Source organism: Aspergillus versicolor, assembly GCF_001890125.1.
Source record: "Aspergillus versicolor CBS 583.65 unplaced genomic scaffold ASPVEscaffold_4, whole genome shotgun sequence".
In the NCBI taxonomy this organism is placed as follows: Eukaryota; Fungi; Ascomycota; class Eurotiomycetes; order Eurotiales; family Aspergillaceae; genus Aspergillus; species Aspergillus versicolor.
Window position 1 is genome coordinate 2292328 of NW_024467527.1, and position 25746 is coordinate 2318073.

Here is a 25746-nt window from a genome sequence, read left to right on the forward strand (position 1 = left end):
AGCCGATTGCCAGTTGAAACGGCCCCGTGGCGTACAGCGATCAGTCTATCCTGCACGCTGCAATGTCAGAACCAGAGCGCCCGCCGAATTATTGAGCTCTGTGCTAACAGTGGATTTAACGCATTCTGTCAGGGTCCTCTGCGCAAGGCAATTCTAATAGTTTTACAACCGTCCTGCTTTTCTAACGCAGGTGAAACAAGCCGGGTTGACTGGCGATCACGGCAGTTCCTCAACCTAGGTCACTCGGGGCAATTCATAGTATTCCATAGTAACTGTACTGTAGCAAGTGGGCCGTTTCAGAACGTTATCTACGACGTAATTTATCTTAGCAGTTCCGATCGACGAGTCCAGCGTCTTGGTCCTGCCAGCTCTTATTCTGATACATGATACAGAGACATCCCACGAGGCTGAAGCTGATACACTACGCTCACTACACTGTCACAACGCTCAAACCGCTCCCGTCGGATCAGGCAAGCTGTGCGATTCAGATCGAGATTTGGTTGGCCTCGACCTGGGTTCCGTGATCGACAGTCCGGATGTCTGCCCATGTGAAAGGCGACACAGTCTCAGCCCTGTTTCATGCCACAACGCCACAGGAAAGATAATTTCGTATACGCTGGTCTCTGTTTCGACGGAATTCTCTCGCATTGCTTTCTAAATTCTAGGGCAGCTATCACGTCATGGCAGTATTTAGAAACAACTCGGGGATTGACTGGTTCGTGCCCTAATTTCGTCCGGCCCACAGCTGCTATCTGAGCGCTGGAACTGTGGATGCCATCTTCATTCAACATTGACCTGTTTTCGAGATAACAGGTACACACCTCCGACTGGACTGTAAACCCCTCGTCACGGACGCATCGATTGGACTGGGGGGTCGTTCCAGCGCGCTGCCGATCACCCCAGACGTAATAACGCAACCAAGGAACGCAGACTGGGGGCAGCAAGCAGAACCTCGGTCGCTCAAAAGTCAGGGTCAGACCGTGCAGGATCTCAGAACCTTGAATGGACGAGCTGAGCTGCAGGGAAAAGTCTACGGCAAAAGTCTACGGCATTGGTAGGAAGATGAGATCGACAGCACTATTGATGTAATTCCCCGGACCCCGGAATCTCGGTCTGTCAGGTTTCCTGTTCCTCGGAGGCGAGTGCGGTTGGACTGGATCATCATAAGATCGTCGAGTATGCGTACTGTGCTCAAGTCCCTGTCGGTCTGTGTTTACAGCGAGATACAACGGGTAAACTTGCTACAAGGTCCGCTACGAACAGATAACAGATGAACAGGAGTTCGACGTCGCCGTCAATATCATTGTAAGTGAATATAGCACTAGATAGTAGGTAAAGAAACATGATAATCGTCAGTTAACAAGCACTCGTGTCCCCCGCATTCCATTCTTCCTACTTCCCCAGTTCTTCACAGATCCCCATATCATCGGGACGATCCTCATCTCCATCAAGCTATCTTGTCCTTCACCTTCACCGACCACAGCGATCCGACGGCTGCAGCGGACAATCACAGGCCCTTCTCCTTGTCCTTCTTCCCCAGCGCCCTCGAGGCCTGGCTATACAGCCTCGGCGCCTGCGTCTTATACGTCGTCAGGTAGAAGGAGATAAACAGCAGCAGATACGAGCTGATAATGAACACCCCGAATCCAGCCGCGTACTCCTCGCCCATGCAGTTTCCTGCATTCGGCGCCCAGGGAAAGTACGTCGATGCGAAGTACGTGTACGACGCGAAGTAGATGAATCCTGCGCAGTATTAGCTTGTGGGTATTGTATCGCCGAGGATGTAATGCTGTGACTGGGATGATTGACTCACCGATGTCGATCACGAACTGCGCGATCTGGAGAATCGTAATGTAGCGCTTCCACCAGATGCGGATCCCGCGCGCGCTCTGGAAGTAGTACCAGTACATCACGACGTGGACGGTCAGGTTGAGTGTGATGGGCACCCAGCTGACGGAGGTGCGGCCGACTAGCTCCACGTAGCAGAGCAGGGCGGTTGCGCCGTGGTGGTATGTGTGCAGGAAGGTCAGCGGTTTCTTCTTGAGGACTAGGAAGACTGTGTCTGCTAGTTCCAGGTATTTTGTTAGGTAGTTGAGCTGCCTTGTTAGTGTAGCTCGTGTGGTTGGTGATGGAGGACGTACGTAGTATAGCAAAACGAGCTCGTCGGTCCAGCCGCCTCGCGCATCACAAATCGCGACAAGGACTCCATCCTGGAAGAGTGTTGGGAGGATTTGCTCGACGAAGAGGGCGAGGAGCACGCCGCTGATTGCGGTCAGGATGAAGTTGTGGATGATGAATGCGGTCTGCAGTTTAAAGGCAGCCCTGTTCTTCATGAGCTGTCGCCCTCCAAGGACCACGATATAGTAGCTCAGAAGCGACGCTGCAGTGCCCTGTAGTGTAGTCATAGGAGTCACTCCAGGGACGAGCTCGAAATCGGACGTCGACTTGCCAGTAAGCGCCGTGAAGCCCTTGCTGAAGTGTGGCCAGAGATGGACGCCAAAGGGGCGGTCGAGTGTAATCGCCATGTCAGATAATCAGTAGTAGCAGAGTAGTTACAAGTTGTAAGTTCAATATACTCGTACTTCAACCGTCTTATCTATATGGAAGCGATCAAAGCTATACCCCTTGAAACCCGAACTGCGTCTAACACCCGGCCCTCATCGGCACTGTGAGATGACATTTGTCGGTATTTCATACACATGGCCATGTGCCGTGCAGAATCTGGTCCGTGGACTCGAAACGTGCCATTGCATCGCCCATAATTGGGATGACTGGGGCGTACAGCTTAGTCTGTACTATTAATTCGCCGGTGGGCCTGGGACCAAATTCAAGCCGAGGCCAGCCCTACGCTAATTACCTGCACCGACCAGCGAATCTGAGGCATTTGAACGGGATCGGTGATTAAGGGTCAAGTCAATGGTTGTTAATCTGATCCGGATGATTTCCCTGATGCAGACTACGGCCCGGCCAGGACGAGCACGGTCTGTGATCTGTAACAACTATTGAACCATCTGTCCTGGTCTAGTGGAAACTTGAAAACGGCATTCATTCATCAGATTGTGGGTCTACCCTTAGCGAAGATTTCTACGCGATTTGCTATGTACAGATTCAAGCCAGCCGAGGATCCTGCTCAGGCTGCGCGCTCCTGCAGGACGACCTGGAGGTCCGGCAGTTCCCAGAAGGCGTAGCAGCGAGACTGTGTCGTCCAGTCCTTGGCTCTGCCTACATACTGGCCGTCGAATTGGACGAAGAATGACGACAGCGTGAGAAGGAGCATTTGTTGGGCGAAACTGTCCGGTCAGACAAGCACTCTTTGGTGGGGCTGTAGGGTAGAAACTTACTATTTGGCAATGCAAGACCGGCTTCCAAGCAGGAAAGGCTGGACAGCCTCCTTCTTGTCGGTGGAGTCAGTCCTGATCCATCGCTCAGGGTTGAACCGGGCCGGGTCGTTGAAGTATTCCGGGTTGTGGTGTAGGGCGTATAGCGAAATGCCGATTTCAACCTGCAGGGATTCAAAATTTAGCCAAGTTTAGAAACAGTTTAGATTGTACTTACACCAGCAGGCACATAGACGCCGTCGACATAGGCTCCCGGTGAAACCCGAGGTCCTCCGAGAGGAACAGGGGGGTAGATCCTGAGGGCCTCTGTAATCACGGCGTTCAGCCAGGGCAGCTTGCCGAGGGCTTCCAGGGAGATGTCATCCGTGGACTTGAATTGCGTTCGTAGCTCCTCGGTAAGACTGGCGTGCACATCAGGGTGCGACAGAACGAGCCAGATGGCAGCGCAGATTGCGTGAGACGTCGTGTGGAAGCCAGCAAGCATAATGGCAGAGAAGTTCTCTGCCACTTCTTCCTCGGGCAGCTGGGCTGCCTCTTGTCTCTCCAGGACCTCGACCATGATGTCGCGCCGGGTGTGCTTTGCTTTCAATTGTCTTATTCGTTAGTATAGATCGGACTAGTAATATGGTAGACATACTCTCGGATCAAGCGCATTCTGGCCTCCTCGCTTCTCTGTCGGATTCCCTTGCGCAGGATCTGGCGCAGCATCCACTTGATCAGCGTAGGAACCCCAGAGCCCTGGAATTGGTCGCGAATGGTGGCCCAGTAGAAGATACGCGGGAGCTGCTCTGTCCAGAAAAAGGGCCGGCCTATGCACGTTAGACAGTATCATTGACAGAGGTTAAGAGACGTACCTTTTTCAATACACCCGAGGGACTTTCCTACGAGCACTTCGGACACCATATCCACAGCCAGACAGTAGTAGAGATCATTCAGACTGATCGACTTGCGGCCCTCGGTCCTCTGCTTGACCAGTGCATTGAAACGGGCAATGCAGCCCTTGATCACTCCTTCATGAGCAGCCATACATCCCGGGCTAAGCGACGGGCTGAATAGCTTGCGGACATTGGCATGGTAGTATGGATCGGAGGCAGTGAAGATGTTGCGTCGCGAGATGGCCTTATAGAAACCCGTCTTGAGGAAGGTGTTGCTCTTTCCAAGGCCAGCGCCGTAGATGTTTCGCAAGGACTTGAGGCTGTTGGTCGACAATTGGCCTGGGGCGAAGCGGACTACCGTTCCTACGATCTGTCAGCATGCATTGATTAAATGTGCTATTGAGTCTTACCGTAGTTATCGTGTAGGGACTTGAACTTGAACGCACTCCTCCCAGTGAGAAAGCCTAGTTTTGTGTCGAGCTACCAGGGTTAGCTATGCAGGGATATCTGGCGAGATACACTCACTCCGAATAGATATCTTCCAATAAGAGGCCCCTTGACGCCTCGAATGACAGGCCCAGGCTGCAGCAACTGCAGGCAGAATATGAGGGCACTGGGAATCTACACCGGTCAGTAAGACAGATAAACAACAGTTGGAAACATACCAGAATGAAGCTCAAGGCGGAGACCAGCAGTGTCTGCACGTCGCTGAAGTTGCTCATTGAGAGCGCATGCGGCACAGCCATGACGAGCGACATTTTGGCAAGGAGGTCTATACGACGTGAATTCACGAGCAATTGAAACGCCTTGGGATGTTACACCGTATATAACAGATACTGATCTATGGACCGTACGCGGGCGGTTCACATTCGATCGGCCTACGCCACCTGTGACAGACAGTCCACTGCCGAGCCTAAAACGTGCAGGACGACAGACGAAAGCCGATTACAGGTCATTGTTTCAGGGCATCAAGCGGGCCAGCAATTTGGATCTGCAGGGCGCCCTCGAAAATTGGACGATCGGGTTGCGAATCTTCATATGGGCTGATGCCGAGGAAGGGGTCCAGCAACGGCGCCGGCACTCGCTGCTGAAACGACCACCGTTCTGCCCTTGTATCACGCCGTCCTGTCGTGGGGCGAACTTTATTTTGGGCCGGAGACGGAGACTCTGGGGCCAAATTACACTTTATTTTACTCTCTCTGTACAGAGTAGACTATCTGTCTCGCGGGGTTTGCGAAAGTGGAAATGCGCCCGCCTTCCAGGATCCTCAGGCCCCTCAGGCCCCTCTTGCTCTGCAGGTCTCTCGTAATTAGATTCAATTCCTGTTTAGGGTCGCCTCGGCATTTTCATGTCACTCACTGAAACGCTGCCTTCTCCGGGTGGGTGATGGGTATATCTTATCGCCAGACCCTGCTCCTGCACCAGCACCACCAGCACCACCACCAAGCAACATGGCGACCAGCGTGCTCTTCCTCGCCAACAGCGAGCATGGCCAGACCAACATTGTCCTCGCGATTATGCACGAGCTCCTCGTGCGCGGTGACGTGGACATACATCTCGCCTCGTTCCCCGTCCTCGAGAAGCGCCTCAACAAGCTCCTCAGGGATAACGAGCAGAGCTACGACGCGAAATACAAACAGCGCGTGCATTTCCACCCCGTGCGCGGGCCCTCAAATACTGAGATCTTTATTCGCACCGGGAAGCGCGGCGCGTTCCATCCTCCCGGCTACACGGGCTCTGTCCTGGGCTTCAAGTCGCTGTGCGAGGATATCTGGGGATGGACTGAGGATGAGTATGTGGATATCTACGAGAGCTGTATCGAGGTCATCAATGAGGTCAAGCCTTCGCTGTGTGCGATTGATTTCTTTTTCCTGCAGGGTCGCGATGCGGCGTATAACGCTGGGCAGACGAGTGTCTTGTTGAATACAACCTCGCTCAGCCATATCGTGCTGGGACTGCAGAAGAACGCCGCATGGGCGTGGAAGTACCCAATGTAAGTCACTGTCCCTTTCTACTTGGACCACTATCTAATCGTCTAACGTTCAGGCCCGGGACTGGATTCCCATACCCCCTTCCACTACATCTCATCCCCCTCAACACCATGGCTGTCATGAAGACCGCCAAAATGTACCACGGCAGTGGCAGACGGCGCGAGATCCGAGACTGGCGCATCAAGCACAAGATCCACGGGCGCTTTCCGTTCGCTGACGGCTGGATGCCCAATCGCCTGCATCTCTCGCCTGCGCTGAAGGAGCTGGACTGGCCGTTCGATGTCCCCGACAATGTCGTCGCATGCGGCCCAATTCTCCTCCCTTGTGCTCCTGTAAAAACGCAGGACTCGGAGATGTTCACATGGCTGCATAAGGCGCCGACCGTCCTGATTAATCTGGGAACTCTTTATGCTCCGAACCCGGCTGTTGTGCTGGAGATGGCTGCCGGTGTCAAGTCGTTTCTTGACTCTCCCTCTGGTCAGGGCATCCAGGTGCTATGGAAACTCCCCAAGCATCCTCATGACCAGGACGAGGTCTATAGCCAGTCGACCACACCACTGCAGAAGGAGCTAGACAGTGATCAGGTGCGGATTCTGTCGTGGTTCGAGGTCGAGCCGCTGGCGATGCTGGAGACCGGTCAGATCGTCTGCTCCGTTCACCATGGAGGCGCGAACTCGTGGTATGAGGCTATACAGTACGTATACCCAATCTAATACAGGTACTTGTGCTGATAATAGCAGAAATGGAGTTCCCCATGTCATACTCCCAGCATGGCAGGATTGCTATGAGAATGCAGCCCGAGCCGAGTGGCTAGGCATTGGTGTCTACGGCAACAAGACCAGGGCCCCTGATATCAGCGGAAAAGAGATGAGCAAGGCTCTGATCAAGGTTCTCGGTAACAGGGAATCCTACCTCAATAAGGCGGCCGAGCTGCAGAAGCTGTGCCAGAAGAAGGAGGGCCGTATCCAGGCTGCTGAGAGGATTGCAGACCTAGCAGCAAGGCCGGACAAGAGCATGATTGCTGTTCCTGAGCCAAAAGAGGATGATCCCAGGATTGTCAGGATTGATAACGGCTCGAAGGCGACCCTGGAGACCATCTCTTCGAGTGCAAATACCAAGACTACCAAGTAAGCCAGCCATCCCCATAAACACCAGTCAATACTAATAAATGCAGGTCAATTTTCCGCCGACTCGCTGAAATCCTGGCAGTCACCTTCATCTCCAACAGCTGGCTTGTCCTGCCTCTCGCAGGCTACTCCCTGCTGCTCGTCCCGCATATCAGAATCCTCGCCCTCCTCTACATCATCCACATCAAGTTCTTCTCCAACGCACACAAAACCACCTCGCGCTCACGCAGCAAATGGTTCCGCTCCTCTGCCCTGTGGCAGCTGCATGCCTCATACTTCCCCATCAAACTCTACCGCTCCGCCCCGCTCTCCCCTCGCAGGAAATACGTCTTTGGAGGGCACCCCCACGGCATCGCCTGCCACGGCCTCATCGGAGCTTTCTCCGCTGACCCTGCAGGCTTCGAGGAACTCTTCCCGGGAATCAAGAACACCATGCTCGTCAAGGACGCCATGTTCACCACCCCGCTACTAAGAGAGTACCTATTCTACCGTGGGCAGAGTGGAGTCAGCCGCGACTCTTGTATCCAGCATCTCACGCGCGGCGGGTACGATCTGCGCGGGATGGGCAAGGCCATCACCATCAGCGTCGGTGGGAGCCGTGAGTACCGCATTGCGAGACCGGGCACGATGGGCATCGTGATTAAAATCCGGAAGGGATTTATTCGGCTTGCCGTTGAGACTGGCGCGGATCTGGTCCCTGTGCTTGTCTTTGGGGAGAATGATCTGTTTGCGCCGATGGATATTAACTCCTTCTCCGTGAAGGGGCTGATTGCGTGGGCTTGGGAGAAGGCTGTTGGGCATAAGGTTGCGTTTTCGTTGGGGAGGTTTAATATTTTCTGTCCGTTTAGGAGGCCGTTGAATGTTGTTGTCGGTAGGCCGATTCAGGTTAAGCAGCAGCGGTTTGATATTCAGGATGAGTATGTGGAGGAGCTGCAGGGGCGGTATGTTGATGAGTTGACGGCGATTTGGACGAACTGGAGGGATACTTTTGAGCCTGATGCGTCGGTGAAGTTTGAGATTGTTGAGTAGATGCATCTTCGTGTCTGGAACATGGAGTATAATAGTTATATTATGTTAAATTGCAACAAGACTGATTGATACTAATGGTCAATACGAATCACAACCTTCGCAAAATGCTTCTTCTCCTTCAACCGTCTGTACGCGTCCTTTGCCTCTGAAAGCTCAAAAACCACATCGTCCACTGCCGGGACAACCCCCTTGTCTTCAATCCAGCGCGTCAACGCCTTGGCCTGGTTCCTAGTACCAGCCAGGATAGCACGGACGATGCAGGTGTGCATAAAGGCATCAAACAGAGGCACCACCTCAGCAGCACTATCCCCAACATGCCCTACCACATTGACAATTCCATCCACTCTGACAGCAGCCAACGAGTGCGGAAACGTCTCATTGCCAGCAACGTCAACGACAAAATCAAACCCTCTTCCATCCGGAGTCAAGGCCCTCGCCTCCTTCCCCCAGCCCTCCGCATTGGTCCGGTAGTTGACTACATGCGCTGCACCCAGCGCTCGAAGCCGCGACGCCTTCTCCTCACTTGACGTCGTCGCAACAACACTCGCCCCTGCAGCAACAGCCATCTGCAACGCGGCAATACTCACCCCACCAGTCCCCTGAACAAGCACCCAGGAGCCCTGTCCCACTTCTCTCCCCTTGAGCCCATAGAGCGCATTCCACGCCGTGATCCACGTACAAGGCAGCGTGGCAGCAGCCACCCACTCCAGAGACTTGGGTGCACGCACAAGACCCGTTTCAGGGAACACGGCCCAAGAGCGCAGTGTCCCGTCAAAGCCCTGGCCCAGACAATTAACTGCATGCTCAATCCCGGGGAAGGCGTCGTCGCCATGCGAAGAGGCGAATGGGGCTGCTGCAAATGTCACCACGTGGTCGCCTTTTTGAAACTCGTGGACCGAGTGGCCGACGGCTTCCACTGTGCCAGCGCCGTCGCAGCCTGGAACTAGGGGCGGGGTGATGGGGCCGTTTATTCCCTGGACTCCGGTTAGAGGGGGAATTGGAACTCAGCAAGAGGATGTGATCTGTTGCAGGGCTGATAGTGATACGTACAATCGGTCCGGCAATTACCAGTTCTCGGTAGTTGAGGCTGGCGGCGTGCAACTTGACAAGCACGTCTGTTGGGCCGAGGTCTTGGGGTGATGGGATGGTGAGACCTTGTTGGTATTCGAGCGAGGTCTCGAACCCTTCTTGTCCGGTTAAGATCCATTGTCTGGCCATTTTGATGTATGCGTTTTAGAAGTAGAGTTGGGATGATGTGGAATGTTGTTGATACCTGGACAAGCGGGACGAAAGCCATCTTTATATATTGCTGGCAGAGCAAGGAAACTGCAGTATGTCGATTCTGATTTTCCGAATGAGGCAAATCAGTTTGCCTTTATTCTAGCCTTGGATGGCGCATTTATGGCGAACTGTGGCTATTCGTCTCATTTTCCCGATTAGGAAAATCAGATCTGTGAGCTGTGGGTCTGCTCGCAATCTCTGGTTGGCTGCTTCCTCACACCAGTCTAGATAAGGTTTGGAATGGCTCTTTATGCCTTAATCCCCAGGCAATAATGGATGGGACTTCATTAATTGTGTAGATTGGAAATCAATTCTCAATTTGTAATGAGACCATCTGACAAATTCCAATTCACTCAAGCTTCTGGTAAAGAGCCTGCCCTTCAATAGTCGCTGCCACGTCATACAACTCCCTCCATAAAGCCCTGCACTGCCCCATAAGTCCCGTATTATCATCAAGGCCAGCCTTCCTCTCCAAAAGACTCAATGGTTCATGCCATCCACGATTCTGCATCCATCTTACTGATATCGAGATCCTATCTAAAAACCAAGCTCGCTCATCCGATCCCCTCTCAGCGGCAACTGCCCCGACCATAAGTTGGTACGAGGTCAAGTCCATATACGGGCAATGTCTGACAGGGAAGCGGGATCTTCTACCTTTTAACTCGCTGGCGATGAGCGTCAAATGGGCCGGTGACCGGGTTGGCCAGAGGAGGTGTAGAACGAGCTCGATTGCCCGCGCGGCGGCGTCGATGTGGACGTTGTCTGGGCTTCGGAGGGCGCGGGCTTCATAGTGTAGCTCGGCCAGCGGCTCTTCTATGTCTTCGGCGATGAAGGCCGAGTCTAATGGATTTTGGTGATGGAAGTTGATTACCTGCCATAGCTGGACTACTTTGTCACAGACGGAGGAGAGTTTGGCGATTTTTCCATCGTGGTATTTGCGCAGTGCGTGGATGAGCTTTGGATGCCACGCTCGCGGGAAGCCAAAGATACTGTTTACTGAGTCTCTAGCTCGCTGTCAGTGGGTTGCAGTGGACCAGGGCTGATATACAGACTGTACGATAAGGTCTATAAGCCATGACGGTAGACCTAGTGGATCTTTCGACTCTCGATCATTGATGATCTGTACAAGTCCTTCAATATGGATCTTCCAGGCAATATCATCGCACGCTAAAGCTGCGCCAAATACCATTGTGATGACTGCGCCGAGGACAGCATCCGGACGAGTAGTTATCGATGCAATGCGCTCTTTGAGGAGGTTCACGGCTATAAGGGAGTGGAGATCCGCTTGCGATTGCCATGAGTCTTCTGGCGACCAGTGCCGCACAGCAACAGCCATTGTGGCCTCGACCAACACCGGCTCCGAGGTGAAGAGTTTAAACCATAGTGCTTCACGAGAGTTGTGTGGGTTGCGTTTTCCTTCTATGAATAGCAGTTCCTGCAGCCGGTCGACTGTACAGTTTAGTCACTAGCATAGTCTGACAATATGTGGAGCTTACGGGTATCCTCAGACGGAGATAAAGGGGCCGGTATAAGCGCCAACGCGCTATCGGACATTTTATCTCTGGGTATATTCCGTTTTCCCTTCTTTCCTTTGGCCTTTGGCTCCCGTGCGGTCTCCCCGCTCGTCAGTCGCTGGCGTCTTTTGGCAAAGTTGGTCCTGGTGATGTGCGCCCTCATCTTCTTTGCGGCCTGGCCGGACAGACTCGACGTCCCGGTCGTGTTCAGGAATATCAAATCGGAGCACTCCATTTTCTTTGTGATCGAGTAGCTTGACCGGGTTGACCTTGTAACCAAGACAAGGAGAGCGGTAAGCAGCGTAAGCAATGGATCAAAGGATTCAGCCGATTAATAATCCAGGTTCGCTGCCTTATACGAGATCTCAAGTATGCAAGAACAGCGGCCAAGAATACAAGTACTCGACCGTAAAATAGATATCTATATTACTCAGATTAAACTCTTTTCTCGGATTATCTGCTCGGACGGTACGTCTATCTGATGGAGCCATAACCTCAAACCCTCAGCCATCGAGGTTTTACAGGTTCTCTATAGAATGCAAACGTCACTCTTCTGCTTAGGCGCCTTGCCCAGAACGGCAATCTCATTACTGGACACACCGCGCCTCATTTCTGCTACCTCCGAAAGCTCTAACTCGTCACGCAATCCAACCAGCGCGATGAAGAGCGAAACAATCGCGCTCTTGCGACCTTCACGGGATTGACGCCGTTATGAAGGAAAAGCAACGGCCAGGAATTAGCACTGAAACAAGTGAGTTTTGTTGATGGGCAGGCCACCCAAAGAGTAATGGAGTCAAGGATATTAGGGCTTTGGCCAACGAGTATCCGGATAGTGATGAACTCCATCCTAAGCCTATCCAGGTTTTGAGACGCAGAACTTGCTTGGATGTTTGTAGCGAATGCGAGTTCTGCGATAAACAATGAGCGAACTGGGTCAGTGCGGGGAAAGGCTTATTTGATGAATTTCATGCTATTTAACGCTGGTCTCCCCGCGTTTCTTGTCTTCTTCTTTGTTCCTTCCTCCGCTCCTTTTCCATCTCCTGTCCTCATGCATTTCTATCAAGCCTACCTGGATAGAGAAGACTATAACGAAGAGGAGTGTCGCTTAGCCGTTCGCGGACAGCGCATTCCTAAAGCTCTCGGTGAAGATACTACTCAACTGTGTGTTGTCCGTGGCATTCGCTACCATGCTGGCTATGCAACTGTGCTTCGTGGGTTGCTGCCCATTTTTACACGGGCTCTAAATGCGCGTGATATTATGAGCAACAGAATCCCTGAGATGGACGATCCTGATGAATTTCCGTACTGTATCTGGTACCCTGAAACCGCATCTGAAGCAACGTACCGCGCTCTGGCCGTTCGATACCCCCAGATGAAATACCAGATCGGGAGAGCCTGCGCCGTGGCTGGATATGTCGGCCTTTTCGGCGATCTTGACCTCCTTCCCGAATGCCATATTGCTGAAGAAGCCCGTGAGAATCAGCAATGGGAAATTTACGACGCCATCATGAAGGCTGATGTTCGGTATAACGCCATGGATGACTATACGCGGACTGTCTTCAGTCAGCCATCCAAGGGATACCTGAATGGCGATACTGCAGTGCGGTCATACCTGGACATCAAGACCGAGTTTAAAGCTCCGCCTGACTGGGATGATTTTCCTCTCCCCGGTAATCGGAGACAAGGTCAATTTGACATCGCGGAAGACGATCGCATCGATGAGTTCACCTCCGAACCACCGCCTCCTGAAGATGATGTGAGCCATCTTCTCTATACGCCACTTCCAGCCGACTTGCCCACGATAAATAAAGATGTTTTGATTCTGATGGCCGCTTATTACGGGGATGTAGACCGCTACTCGCGCCTGCGTCGACCTCGTCCCGTTCTGACCGAGCTGGATTGCGTTGTGCGAGGAATCTACCACAATACCATGTTCGCTAAATGGTGCTCCCTTCAACAACCGCCTCCTTTCTCCCCATGGTCCAGATTAGCAATCAATGCCCGCTTTATTATGAACAACGATCTCTCGCGGATCACTCCGGAAACAACGCTACTCCCATACTGCATTTGGTATCCATCCGTTCCACATCCTTCAACTTGCAAGGAACTCTTCCGCCGTCTGCCGTCTATGAAGCCTGCAATCGCAAAAGCCTGTATTCTGGCAGACTACCCCGAAACCTGGGATTTTCTAGACGTGGACCCAGATGAAAACCTAATGATGGATGCACGGCAAAGCCACAACCCCAAATACCTTCGTGATCTCGAGTCCAAACTTCCGGAGCGTGGATGCGCTCAGTATCCGCGAGGATACACACCATTAGAGACCCGCGCTATCCCCCGTCACGACATGTTTGAGCCTACCTTAATCGGGATGATAAGCCCAAACGTCACCTTGACCCCAAGCGCCGACATTCATTCTGGGGTCCCTTACAACGGAAGATGCGTAAGCATGGCTCACACTGAGCTCACCGTTGGCCTTCCTGACGAGCTGCAGAAGCTAGCTAAGGAACTTTGGGACAGGGATTACACTGCTATTGAATTTGATGACAAATATTATGCATCTCTGGTGAACAAGAATGAATGATGGTTTTTTTGGGCCAGTTGCGGGTGGATGTTAAGTGTAAGGTGATAATCTTTCTGAAGGGTTTTGCATGCAAAAAATAATACATCCAACCTATTGCCTTTTCTATGTAGCATCCCTCGGGGTCCATCCCGTAGTGTAATAGGCTGCAAACCCTATCTCGGATAGCTGCTGAATATAAATGTGCTAATAATCTGGTAGCCTTATGAGAAAGTTTCCCCGCCATGCTACGTTGATGTAAGTGATGATGTCAATTATATATCTTCAAACAACACCAATTGAGTGACAGGTTCCACCCACCATATCAACTCAATATTGCTGTATGTCTTGAACTCATCACGTTCATATATCTAATTTCACTGTCCACTTTGTATTTCCACCTTTCAATCCGCCTCCTTACCAACATGCTGAGACTGTCACGTGACTAACTGAGTCGGCATTTTTCGAATGCAGATTCTGCCACTCGCCACCGCCAGGAACAAGCCACCGACTGTGTCGATCCTTGGGACGCGCGACGCGGCGAACTCCACGCCACTGGAGCCGTGGAGTCTTCAGCCATTCCCCATAATGACGCTTGGTTCTGCAGTGGAGGCGATGTCGCCCTTTAGCAGCCATGGGTGAAAACAAAATGGAAGACTGGAAGATGAATTTTGACGGGTCAAAGTTAGTGGCGGAAGTCATGTTGAAGAGCCTGGATCGGCCTGTCAGGTAGGGATTGGGATGTCCAGGATGCCAAGATGACCCGAGATTGCCTTCCTGAAGGATTGAGCTACCCGGGACTAGGGATTGGTGGATCAGGATTCAGGAACGGTGAGGTGGCAACGAGAACAGCTTTTGCTGTGAGGGGACTACGGTCAACAAATATCGACAGGACGCAGGCAAAATTGTACTACGAGACTACCAGTTAGGCTTAGTTGAATGAGACCCGAAGGAACCTCGTCAACAGTGCTTCGGCAAGCGAGAAACCACTTTCACACGATTTGACTGCGCGAGTTGTGTTCTTGGGCGCGATACGGGCCGACTCCGTTTTCGGAGCGATCTTGCGGGATACTTTCGGGCGTTCTCGGCGGCGTACGATAAGCGTAGTGCTACCGCATCAAGCATGCCAGATTGCTTAGTGGCGCGTGAATGTGGTCCGACTCGGGCACAGCTCGGAACTTGTAGTACAGGTGTAAGCATGAGGTGTTTACTCGAGATGGAGTGCAGATAATTGATGTTTGTATCGGCACCTATGAGCGAGGCAAGAGCGGCTTGATTGGTCACTACAGAGTCATCGGATTCCGATGTAGATTGTTTGCTTGCTTATGGTGTCGCGTGAATAGTTAGTTAGCAAATGATTTAATTGCAGGGTGCAGTAGATTGGGCCGGTCCCAGTAGCGAGCGCGCCTTCGCTTTATTTTGAAGGCTGCCAATGTATGCGGCCGGAAAAGGAATATGCTTTGCACGAAGCTTGCTCTTGACAACCAGGAACGCAGGATGACCGCTGGCCAAGCTGCAACAGAGTTAGCCAGCTCACTGACTATTGGATTGTTCCTGCAGCCCAGAATCGAACCCACCAGTTGAACCCCGGGCCTGGGATGACATATCACATCGCAGGCGACAGCTTTCCAATGCCCCCCCGGCGAATTTGCAACTCAGCGCACCGTGCACGGAAACATGAGGTTTGTTATATTATTAGCGAGGCACGAACCTCTCAGCCCGCGGGAATCCGAGTATCGTGCTGGACACGTCGCGCGGTGCAGAGTCGCTGCATGGGAACCAGGGGTGGCCGTAGGACATTGCGCATTCGTATAAAGCCATAGGATGGAAGCGCGAGATGACAGGCTGGTGGCAATCTTCCGACAACCGTTTCTGCGCAGCGCTGCTTTCTTGTCCGCCGTTACCCAATACCTGGTAGACAAACGACAATGGCAGCCCTGTGGTTTCAGATTGCTGCCCTAGCGGCCTTGGTTGTGTCTGTGTCATTGGCGAGGAATATTTCTCCCAGTCGAGACACGGTCCAGACGCTCCCTGCGTGCACGGAGTTGAATACCAGAAAGTCGTGGTAAGTTCCCCGGGGTAATTGTGGACTGCAAGAGTGTTAAGTTAACCATTGTAGGAACGCGTTGACAAATCTGGAGAAGCTGGGTAAGACAATCTGCAGAACCCCGGTTACCTAATCGGGCAAGTTAGACGGCGAAGCATAGACTGACGAGTGAAGAATATCTGCGGGCGGAGCGATGTCTGATGCACCACCCACCGCTGCTTGGGACGGTCGAGGACGCGCAGACACTCTGGGACGAGCTGCACCACATGCACATCTGGCAGGGCAACTACATCCACTTTGTTGGGCAATTCCTGCCATGGCATCGCTACCTCGTGCGCACCCACGAGGTGCTGCTGCAGGAATTATGCGGGTACCACGGGGCGCAACCGTACTGGGACGAGCTGGCAGATTATGAGTCAGCTCCACTCCACGAGGCGGCGATCTTCGACCCGGTTTTTGGCTTTGGGGGGAACGGGGTTGGTGGTAAGCACAGAGTTTAAGCTCTTGAGTTTGTCCTTGCTGGCCTGACCTGCATTGACTTTGGTTGCTGACGCGTTTTGTGTTGTGGTGACAAGATGACGCTTGTGTCCGAGACGGGCCTTTCCGCGATACCACCCTGCACATCCGAGCTCACGCGGCTAACACCGACTACTGCCTGAGTCGCAACTTCAGCCAGGAGAACTTCGCCTGGGCTCGCCGCAGCAACGTGGAGGACTGCTTTGGAGAGGCCAAGTACGAGGACGCCTGGGCATGCTACAACACGTATCCGCACTCGGCGGGGCACGCAGCGGTCGGAGGCGTGGTGAGACAACCCTGATGAAATGCTGAGATTCTGTTACTTAAGTGCCGGAATTTTTCCGGGGATGATGGAGCTGGACGCGGGCTAACCCGGATCTCGATATTACTATAGATGTTTGACCCGACGGAGAGCAATGGCGACCCGATCTTCTACCTTCACCACGCATACCTGGACCGACTCTGGTGGCAGTGGCAGCTGGCGGACCAGCCGGCCAGGAATGCTGACATTGGGGGCGCAAATGTGCCGCCGCAGGAAGTGCTCGACACCGTAGGCTTGTCGCCGCCGAGTGCAACGCTGGTGGATTATAGCGGCGATCCGGGCAATCAGACCACGCTGGCGCATGTGCTGTGGATGGGCGGCATCCTGCCCAACGTGACGATTGGCGAGGTGATGGAGCTTGCAGGGGAGGTCATTTGCGCGCATTACGAGTGAGGGATATATCTGAGGGATGAGGGATATCCTTGGGTCTTCCCCAGGTTACCACAGCAAGTGTAATTTGACGTGAAGTTGGGGAAGATGGAGAAAGTGGAACAGGCTGGAGAAAAGTTCAAGTAACAGAATTTGCTATCTGCACCTTATCTGGGTGGGCGCTGCTCTGACTCTGTTCCTCGTGCTTCCAGAAGGCCGAGCCACCAATTCCTAGCCAAGTCTGGCTAGTGCAGGGCACACTGTAGCTTCATTGGCTGGCGAACCCGATAAGCCCCTCGTAAGCGGCCAGCCAAGTGGGCGCCACAACGCTTGTTAGTCACAGAAACTCAGTTCTCAGCCAATAGGATGCTCGCTGATGTCGAGTGGCCACTCTTTCCCTTTTCGGCGAGCAAAATCCGGCAGCGGTTTCCACACTTTCCACACTTTCCACTCAACGTTACACTTTTGTCTTTCGCCCGCACGTCAGACTCTCTCTTAATATCCTCATCTGTCGCCGGCTCGTCTGCTCTCCCTCTCTTCTCCCTCATCCTCCTCACTCCCTCCCAACCTCACCTGCCCCCCGTCCTCCCAATCGCCTCAATCGCCCAACATGGCGTCCTCTACAGATATCTCCGACATGGAGGGCAAGAAGGTCGCATTCCCTGCCGGCGAAAAGCCTGCAGACTCCAACCTGCCGCAGTACGATGGCGACCTCGTGGCGGAGATGAGTGAGAGGGAGAGGACCGTCTACGAGCACGGTGTTGAGAAATTCAGCCGCCTGGGCTGGAAGCGACTCACAATCGTTCTCATTGTCGAGGCCATTGCCCTTGGAAGTCTGTCTCTTCCCTCTACTTTTGCCACCCTGGGTATGGTCGCGGGCGTCATCTGCACCGTCGGCCTCGGGTTGCTCGCTATCTATACATCATACGTCGTCGGTCAGGTCAAGCTGAAATTCCCTCTCGTCCACCACTACCCCGACGCTGGGAGATTGCTTTTTGGTCGCTTTGGGCCCGTGATGGGCCGCATTGGCTTTGAGGTGATCAACTTCATGCTTATCCTGCAGCTGCTCTTCCTGACCGGCTCACACACCTTGACCGGCGCCATTGCATGGATCGACATCACCCAGAGCGGCATCTGCTCTGTTATTTTCGCAGTGGTTTCCGCCATTATCCTTTTCTTGCTGGCCGTGCCTCCCAGTTTCACTGAGATGGCGATTCTCGGCTACATTGACTTTGCGTCTATCATCATCGCCATTGGCATCACCATCATCGCTACCGGTGTTGAGAGCACCAATGCCCCCGGTGGCCTCGCTAGCGTGCCTTGGTCTGCCTGGCCCAAGGAGGGCACCACCTTTGCCGATGCATTCATCGCCTTGACCAACATCATCTTCGCATACAGTTTCGCCATGTGTCAATTTTCTTTCATGGATGAAATGCACACCCCCAAGGACTACGTCAAGTCTATTTGGACCCTCGGTCTGACCGAAATCGTCATCTACACCGTGACCGGAGCTATTGTCTACGCCTTTGTTGGTCAAGAAGTTGACAGCCCTGCCCTACTGTCGGCCGGCAATCTGATGAGCCGCATTGCGTTTGGTGTTGCTCTTCCCGTCATCTTTATCAGTGGATCTATCAACACTGTCGTCGCGGGACGCGTTGTCCACGGCCGCATCTTCAAGGACTCCCCCATCCGCTTCATCAACACGCCGATGGGCTGGATTACATGGCTGGCCATCATTGCGGCTGGCACTGTCATCGCCTTCGTCATCGCCGAAGTCATTCCATTCTTCAATGACTTGCTGTCTATTTCCTCGTCACTCTTCATCTCCGGGTTCACCTTTTACTTCCCTGCTCTGATGTGGTTCATGCTCATTCGTGAGGGCGAGTGGAACTCGCCCAAGAACCTGGCTCTCGGCGCGCTGAACGCCCTCTGCTTTGTCATCGGTGTTGTGACTCTCGTGGCTGGTACCTATTCGAGTGTCACCGATATTGTAAGTTTGAAATTTGCATTCATTCGTCAAATGGGAAACATTGCTAATCATTCTCTTTCTAGATCGACAAGTATAATACGGGCGAAGTCCGCGGTGTCTTCAGCTGTTCTAAGCCCAACTAAGTTCTGATTCTGCTGCATTTACACCATGTTTCATAGAGCGTGTTGATGCATTTTTCCCGGTGCTTCAAGGAGTTCCATTCAACGTATATTTTACTAGCAGGCTGCCGGCCCAGAGTGTATAGTACTGCATTTCAATTCAATTTTCAAGGCACTATTATGATACCCTGTAGAACGTCGCGATCTATGCGAATTATATTATCTGACAAGCATGTCAGTTTATTAAATTACTTTTATTCCAATTTTTCCAATTTTTACCCCGAAATATCCTCCCTCGAAATGCCACTCCTGTCACACATAGCCCTAAATATCCCGTCCTCCTTCTCCCACAACCGCAACGGCGAATCCATCTCTGCAATCGACCCCTGATCCATAACACAGATGCGATCGTAGTGAATAATTGTTCGCAGCCGGTGCGCAATACACAGGAGCGTCTTCCCCTGAAATCCCCGCGCCATGGTCTCCTGGATCCGCTGGTCCGTCGCAAAGTCAACAGACGACGTCGCCTCGTCGCAGATGATTATCCTTGCGTCGCGCACCAGTGCACGCGCGAGCGCCATCAGCTGCCGCTGGCCAAGAGAGAACGTCAGCCCTTCTTCGTCGACCGCGGTGTCCAGGGTAAGTTTCGTGCCGGTACCGGTGCCAGTCCCAGCACCAGTATTAGCATCACTCTCTTTGATTTCGGGATCTGAATCCGGGTTTGAGTGTGAATTCGAAGTAGGCGTTGAGGGCGTATCAACGAGATGCGCCTGCCTTAGAGCATCCCATAGTTCGAGATCGGTATGTTCGTTGAACGGGTCCAGGTTCGAGCGGATACTCCCCCTGAAGAGCGCTGGGTCTTGAGGGATAATCGCGAGTTTGGAGCGGAGGTCTTGGAGGCCGATGTTCGCGATGTCGATGTCGTCGATTGTGATCGTTCCTGCGGATAGCTCTGTTAGGCGGAACAGCGCGGACATGATGCTTGATTTCCCCGCGCCGGTGCGTCCGACGATCCCGATGCGTTCGCCGCCGGTGATGTTCATGCTGAGGTTTTTGAGGACGAGGGGTAGGTTTGCGCGGTAGCGCATTGCGACGTTGGAGAAGGTGATTTGCCCCGTTTGGGGCCAGGTTGGTGGGACTTGGGTTGATGTGTGTAGGGGCGCTTCCTCTTCGAGTTGTGTGCCGTAGTAGTGGAGGCGTTCGGTGGCGTTCATGCTATTTTCGACCTCCGCGAGCTGGCGCACGGTGAATTGGAGCATCTGCGCGATGGTGAGGATGTAGCTGAGTACGAGACCGGAGATGCTGGGGGAGACGTTGAAGCGGGATGTCACGACGAGGATGCCCGTGACGAAGACGAGGAGGACGGCGAGGGCGTCGAGGCGTGTGCTGAGCCAGCGCTGGTTCGCGAAGGTGAGGAAGTAGGCGCCGTTCATGAGGTCGATGGAGGAGCGAAGACTGTTTCGGAATTGGTCTTGGACGCCGTATGCGCGGATTGAGGCTGCGCCGGTGATGGATTCGGTGAAGCGGGCGTAGACGGCTGAGCGGAGGAGGGATTCGTGGCGCTTGAGCTCGCGCGCGGAGGCCCGGTAGTAGTTACTGGCCGCGAGGAAGAGGACGAATAGCACCGCTACGGCGACGACGAAGTAGTAGTAGAAGACGATGATTAGGATCATAACGGAGAAGATCATTGTGATTGTGACGGCGTACATGCGCATCGCGTCGCAGAGCTCGCTGTCCATGACTTGGACGTCCCTGGAGAAGCGATTCGTGATACGGCCGAGGGGGGTGGTATCGAAGAAGGACATGGGTGCACGCAGCACTCGGGTCATTGCTCGCTGGAGCATCGTCCTGCTGGAGTTCGTTCCGGCCGTAGTCATGTAGGTGGAAAAGGCGAACATAAATATGGCGCTTCCGGCGCCTAGAGCGGCGTAAATTCCAATGTACTCCCCTGTCGAGAGACTTGAATAGTGATCGGATGTCCAGTAGGAGAGCCACAGGTTCGACCACACGCTGATGACGTTGGCTAGAGCCAGCAGGAACAGGATAGCAACCGCGTTCAAGTATCCGAAGCGGCCGGAGGATTTGATGTATGCTTTCCACACAGCCCACCCTACCGAATCAGTTGCTTTCTCTTCTTGTTGCATTAGGGCAGGCGCAGGTTTTGCAGGTTTCTGCTCGATCTGCTTTTCGGTGTCTTCTTCTATTTCTGCAGCGGCCTCTTCCGCATCCTCTTTGGTGTCTTGCGAGGCCGTCGACATGAGAGCTTTGAAAACCTCATTGTCGCGAGAAAGCTCGTCAAATGTCCCGACGGAATGTATGCGTCCTTCGTCCATGACGACAATGCGGTCGCAGCGACTGAGCACGTGGAGTTGATGCGTGGCCAGAACTCGGCAATGCCCTTTGAGCAAGCCGCAGATAGCCTTGTCCATGATATGGCGGCCAACATGGGCGTCGACGGCGGACAGTGGATCGTCGAGGAGGACCAGCCCAGCATTGAAGTAGATGGCGCGGGCGATGTTCAGCCGCTGCTTTTGGCCTCCAGATATAGTGATTCCGCGCTCTCCAATCTCGGTCATGTCACCGTTGGGGAGGATTTCGAGGTCGGGCTTCAAGGCGCAGGCCTCGATAACCTGGTCGTACCACTCCTTGTCATAGTCTCGACCGAACAGGATATTACTTCGAAGGGACGCATTTTGGATCCAGGTGTACTGGGGACAGAAGGCACGCGACGTGCTTAGATGGACAGCGCCATCAGTTAGACGCATGTCACCAGCCAACGCGGACAGTAGAGAACTCTTCCCAGAGCCAACGGTGCCGATTACCGCGATAAGCTCATCTCGTCGGATATCCAAAGTCATGTCGCGTAGTTGGAATGGCTCCTCCGACTCGCCTGTAGGGTTGTCAGCGAGTTCTTGCTTCTGTTTCTCTGGGTCGGTCTTCTTTTCCGCCTGCTCGGCTTCCTTGTCTGCGACCATGCGCTCCCAAGTGAAAGAGGCACCATCCATTTTAACAGCTTCGGGCATGTTCGCATCCCGCTGAATATCCTCCTTTTCCTCTTCCGCCCTGATGAACTCCTGGATGCGGTTCAGGGCTGTCCAAGCATCGGTGATCTGACCAATAACCATAGGGAGCAGATTGAGTGGTAGTCGGAGCGAATTGAACAGCGCCAAAGACGAAAAGATCGGGGCGGGATCCAGATTATGGTTCGACAAGGCATAGGTGATGAATGCCAGCATGGAGGCAAAGACAGGAATTGCCATGGAAATACACAGCATGCCGTTGCGCACGGCGAGCAGGGTTTGGACAGACCGGATCTCCCGTCGACGAATCTGCTTTAGTCGATCCAGGAAGCTGCTCTCCCAGCCAAAGAACTTGACGAATCGCACGCTCTGGAGGATTTCCTGCGTTAGGGAGACACGCTGGTCGGTCAGCTTGTTGATGCCTCGCCGTCGCTTGAACAGAAAGCGCGCGGCGTAGGTAAGCAATGGGATCCCGATGACTATCAGCGCATATCCTGCGAGAGAGCTGTAGCCAAGATTGACCAGGAGCAGAACAAGGGTGACGAGGATAGCGATCGGGGACGCCCAAACCATGTGGAACATTCCGCAAGCCAGGTTAATGCGATCGACATCGATACTCATCATCGAAACGATGCGGCCGTTTCCCCAGCCCTTTCCATCCGATGGACGTGCGCCAGGTTGTTTCAGCGCTTGATCTTTGGCGGCAGTCAGCTGCTTGACCTTTTCTAGTTCCTCTGGCGACTGGGCACCGCCGGCCCTGGCCCGACCCGAGATTTTCATAGCCTTATTGAAGATCTGGATAATGAGAACGGCGCGGATCTGGCCGCCGACAATCTGGCCGCGATAGAAAAAATGGTTGGTGGTTAAATTCTGCAGGGCTTGCATGACGGTGATGCCAATGACGAAACCGATACCGCGACCGATATGCGGCGCAGGCTGCCCGGAATGTTGTGCGACATACGCATCAGTTGCGAATGAAATCAGATAGCGAGTTACATAGGGCGTGAAGACCGTGAGCAGCGAGGCGAGCAGACGGCAGACGCCGCCGAGGATGAACTCGAAGCGGAAGGTGTCGTACAGGGCCCAGAGCAGCGGGTGCTTCGACCCAGCGATTGTCCTCCGGTCCAGGGCATCTTCGAAGCGTTTGGACAGTCGCTCCGCCTCCCGATCGGGGTTCACGGTCCAGATGTCTTGCAGCTCGAGGGTTCGTAGATAGCCGACCTGAGACCGTTAGCTTGGCGGAGATCAGTTGAACAGTGCGCGGGGAGTGGATATACTCACGTTCATCAACGGTGACATCCATTGGAAAAAGAGCAGGCTGAGAAATGAAGCGCCATGTTCACGAGAAGGAGTGCGCTCCTCAGGCACCGGGGGGATTTTCTGCAATCGCAGAGGATTGAGGGTGAACTTCGCTTTCTTCTGCGGTGGATCTGCGGTTTCTACATCGCCGGAGGCAGACGCAGTTGCACTTGTGGTGTGCTGCTTCTCGCCATCGCCATTGCCCGCTGCAATCCGGGGTTCAGAGGGAGCGCGCATGATGAAGCCCCATCGCACACCGTCGAGAAAGAAAGGGGAAGAAGAATAAACTGAAATAACCAACGCGAGTCTCGTGAATCCAGTCGGGGCTATCGGCGATAACGATGCCGACTGCCGTGCTGACTAACGCTCCACTTATGCTGGGGATAACAATACAGCGCTGGAGAAAGGGATGGCGAGGACGACTCGGGAATGCTCTGCAGACAGCTCACATTGGTATGCAGATGGTGAGCTGGGAAATGGCTGGCCCGTCGGTGCTTTTCCGCCAGAATATAAAGCCGCGCACATGAAGATCTTTGGTGGCCAGGGTCCGGTCAGATCCTCGAACTCAATCGGTGTCTCCACCAACAGCTAGCCCATACCTGACAGCCCTGGGCCGTATAAGTAAACTGGGTAGCGCATGGTTTACACTGTGCTCTGCAGGCAGCGACATCAGAGCAAGCATCCGGGCTGCACCTCGGCATTCCGACACCCCGAATATCTATATCCCGGACTCGGGGCGTTATCATATATGCCTGTGCAGGTGTAACTGTGAAACCGCGAAGGCCGATAATAGCCTACAGAATACACCAGCCAAGATCTACATTACCAGAGAAGTTCAGGAGCACTACTCAGTTGAGAGAAGCAACGTTGCCGCTTACCCCCTGGCAGGACCTGAATCTTACCCGCAGAAGATCGGCCGTACAGCCCCAGTCCCCTCGCAGCGACCAAGCGGACGAGCGTCATGATCAACCGCCAAGAGGCCCAGCGCGCCAACATTCCCAACAGGACTGCCGAACCATCCAAAAGACGAGGAGGCTGTGTGGTCTTCGATCTTCAAATACTAGGACTTCACGTTGTCAGGCTTCCAGCCAAGAACTCCGCCACGGAGTGAGAAGCTATGCGGTCATACCTCGTATTAGTGCCGTCCAAAGGTATAAATGGGCTGGTCAGTCAGGGTCAATGTCAACTATCCTCTACAACCAGATTTAAATTTACAAGTGTTATTAAATATCGAAGATGAAGTTCACGGCTGCCCTCTCCCTTGGCCTTTTTGCGTCCAGCTCCCTCGCTGTCAGCGTCACCCAGATCATGAAGGGCGGAGGAACCAACGACCTCGAGATCCAGACTGACGGAACCTGCATCGACCTGTTCCAGGGGTATGTCTCCATAACATTATTGTCGGATCGGTAGTTGACAAATTTAGCACTTACGGAGCTCGTCTGAACGGCGGAGTTACGGGAACCAAGTGCCGCTTCTGGGTGTATGTATTTCAATCAACTATTCGACGTGTCTGCTAATGCTATTTAGTGATTCCGGATGCAGTGGCCCGGTTATTGGCGTGATTTCGACCGAGCGCCCAGAGGCCGAAATGTCTGACGGCGCGAATGGTATCAGGTGCGCGGTGCCTGGCAGTGACTAGATTCCCACCGGAATGTTTTTGCCTATATATTATTATATTGCCAATAAGCTCAATAGAATTGCAATACATGACGTGTCGGATATTATTGGAGACATTCTTGGATACAAATCAAGCCACCATTTTGATCTACATGGCGTGACAACCCCATCGCATTAATGCAGGTACACGTCGACATATCAGACTGGCCTAAACTGAGCATCAGTTCAATAATGACTCCCCCTGAAACAGTGCGTTGTGCGAGCGATATTCAAGATAAGAAAGAGCAACTGTTCGATCGCTCTTTCTGCATTAGATGTTCCAATGTAAAAGGCGCGATCTGCACCGGGCATCTCTAGGGCAGTCTTGTACTTGCCTTACTAAACCAGTCCCCGCACTTCGGCAAGCAACTGTGGGCTATGGGGGGTACAATCTAGTGCTTGCGGCTGTATTCCCCAGACTCCATAAGACATGCTGGGTTGAACGATTGCCTCACCGTCGCTTCTAGCCGACCAGGATAAAAGATACTTACGGGAAGAAAGCCCGCAGAATGCAACAGTCGATGACTGCATCTCACTGGGGTACGTGACTGGGATCGGGGTACGCGGAAATTCAAGGAACCACCTGTCTATACACCATTACATTGTCTATGACGAGGTTCTTGTAGTATTCGACCCATCCCAATGTAACCGGTGGTGTGGAAGCTGCAGCCGCGGATTCGAGTCTCGTGGACAGAATTCGCCACGCGATGTTCT

At 53.3% G+C, this 25746-nt stretch overlaps 10 protein-coding genes across 10 annotated transcripts; 5 read left to right on the plus strand and 5 right to left on the minus strand.

Annotated features, from left to right (window-relative positions):
* Positions 1-1507: 1507 nt before the first annotated feature.
* Positions 1508-2525, minus strand: ASPVEDRAFT_28517 (elongation of very long chain fatty acids protein; the record flags this gene model as incomplete). Its single annotated transcript, XM_040810121.1, has 2 exons — positions 1508-1743; positions 1814-2525. 2 exons carry the CDS (start codon positions 2523-2525, stop codon positions 1508-1510), a joined length of 948 nt encoding a protein of 315 aa, XP_040667646.1.
* A 605-nt stretch (positions 2526-3130) lies between these two features.
* ASPVEDRAFT_28518 (cytochrome P450) lies at positions 3131-4971 on the minus strand (the record flags this gene model as incomplete). Its single annotated transcript, XM_040810122.1, has 8 exons — positions 3131-3290; positions 3342-3502; positions 3556-3931; positions 3976-4147; positions 4193-4576; positions 4624-4693; positions 4739-4834; positions 4879-4971. The coding sequence occupies 8 exons, from the start codon at positions 4969-4971 to the stop codon at positions 3131-3133; spliced, it is 1512 nt and encodes a 503-aa protein (XP_040667647.1).
* A 693-nt stretch (positions 4972-5664) lies between these two features.
* Positions 5665-8360, plus strand: ASPVEDRAFT_192220 (Diacylglycerol acyltransferase family; the record flags this gene model as incomplete). Its single annotated transcript, XM_040809109.1, has 4 exons — positions 5665-6206; positions 6260-6898; positions 6945-7331; positions 7379-8360. 4 exons carry the CDS (start codon positions 5665-5667, stop codon positions 8358-8360), a joined length of 2550 nt encoding a protein of 849 aa, XP_040667648.1.
* A 71-nt stretch (positions 8361-8431) lies between these two features.
* Positions 8432-9578, minus strand: ASPVEDRAFT_28520 (zinc-dependent alcohol dehydrogenase family protein; the record flags this gene model as incomplete). The annotated part of the gene is made up of 2 exons (XM_040810123.1): positions 8432-9334; positions 9411-9578. 2 exons carry the CDS (start codon positions 9576-9578, stop codon positions 8432-8434), a joined length of 1071 nt encoding a protein of 356 aa, XP_040667649.1.
* A 326-nt stretch (positions 9579-9904) lies between these two features.
* Positions 9905-11450, minus strand: ASPVEDRAFT_168042 (uncharacterized protein). Its single transcript, XM_040808669.1, has 3 exons — positions 11138-11450; positions 10694-11090; positions 9905-10645 (listed from the first exon to the last, which is right to left on the minus strand). The coding sequence occupies exons 1-3, from the start codon at positions 11388-11390 to the stop codon at positions 9991-9993; spliced, it is 1305 nt and encodes a 434-aa protein (XP_040667650.1). The 5' UTR covers positions 11391-11450; the 3' UTR covers positions 9905-9990.
* A 963-nt stretch (positions 11451-12413) lies between these two features.
* ASPVEDRAFT_52724 (uncharacterized protein) lies at positions 12414-13739 on the plus strand (the record flags this gene model as incomplete). Its single annotated transcript, XM_040814687.1, has 2 exons — positions 12414-12867; positions 13147-13739. 2 exons carry the CDS (start codon positions 12414-12416, stop codon positions 13737-13739), a joined length of 1047 nt encoding a protein of 348 aa, XP_040667651.1.
* A 1540-nt stretch (positions 13740-15279) lies between these two features.
* On the plus strand, positions 15280-17286 carry ASPVEDRAFT_652721 (tyrosinase family protein). Its single transcript, XM_040815793.1, has 5 exons — positions 15280-15780; positions 15835-15863; positions 15937-16245; positions 16338-16564; positions 16673-17286. The coding sequence occupies exons 1-5, from the start codon at positions 15644-15646 to the stop codon at positions 16991-16993; spliced, it is 1023 nt and encodes a 340-aa protein (XP_040667652.1). The 5' UTR covers positions 15280-15643; the 3' UTR covers positions 16994-17286.
* Positions 17287-17606: 320 nt separating this feature from the next.
* ASPVEDRAFT_131033 (putative amino acid transporter) lies at positions 17607-19081 on the plus strand (the record flags this gene model as incomplete). Its single annotated transcript, XM_040806780.1, has 2 exons — positions 17607-18959; positions 19022-19081. 2 exons carry the CDS (start codon positions 17607-17609, stop codon positions 19079-19081), a joined length of 1413 nt encoding a protein of 470 aa, XP_040667653.1.
* Positions 19082-19332: 251 nt separating this feature from the next.
* ASPVEDRAFT_192232 (ATP-binding cassette transporter YOR1) lies at positions 19333-23613 on the minus strand (the record flags this gene model as incomplete). Its single annotated transcript, XM_040809110.1, has 2 exons — positions 19333-23298; positions 23359-23613. The coding sequence occupies 2 exons, from the start codon at positions 23611-23613 to the stop codon at positions 19333-19335; spliced, it is 4221 nt and encodes a 1406-aa protein (XP_040667654.1).
* Positions 23614-24612: 999 nt separating this feature from the next.
* Positions 24613-25015, plus strand: ASPVEDRAFT_28526 (uncharacterized protein; the record flags this gene model as incomplete). The annotated part of the gene is made up of 3 exons (XM_040810124.1): positions 24613-24752; positions 24800-24856; positions 24904-25015. The coding sequence occupies 3 exons, from the start codon at positions 24613-24615 to the stop codon at positions 25013-25015; spliced, it is 309 nt and encodes a 102-aa protein (XP_040667655.1).
* Between the last annotated feature and the right edge of the window lie 731 nt (positions 25016-25746).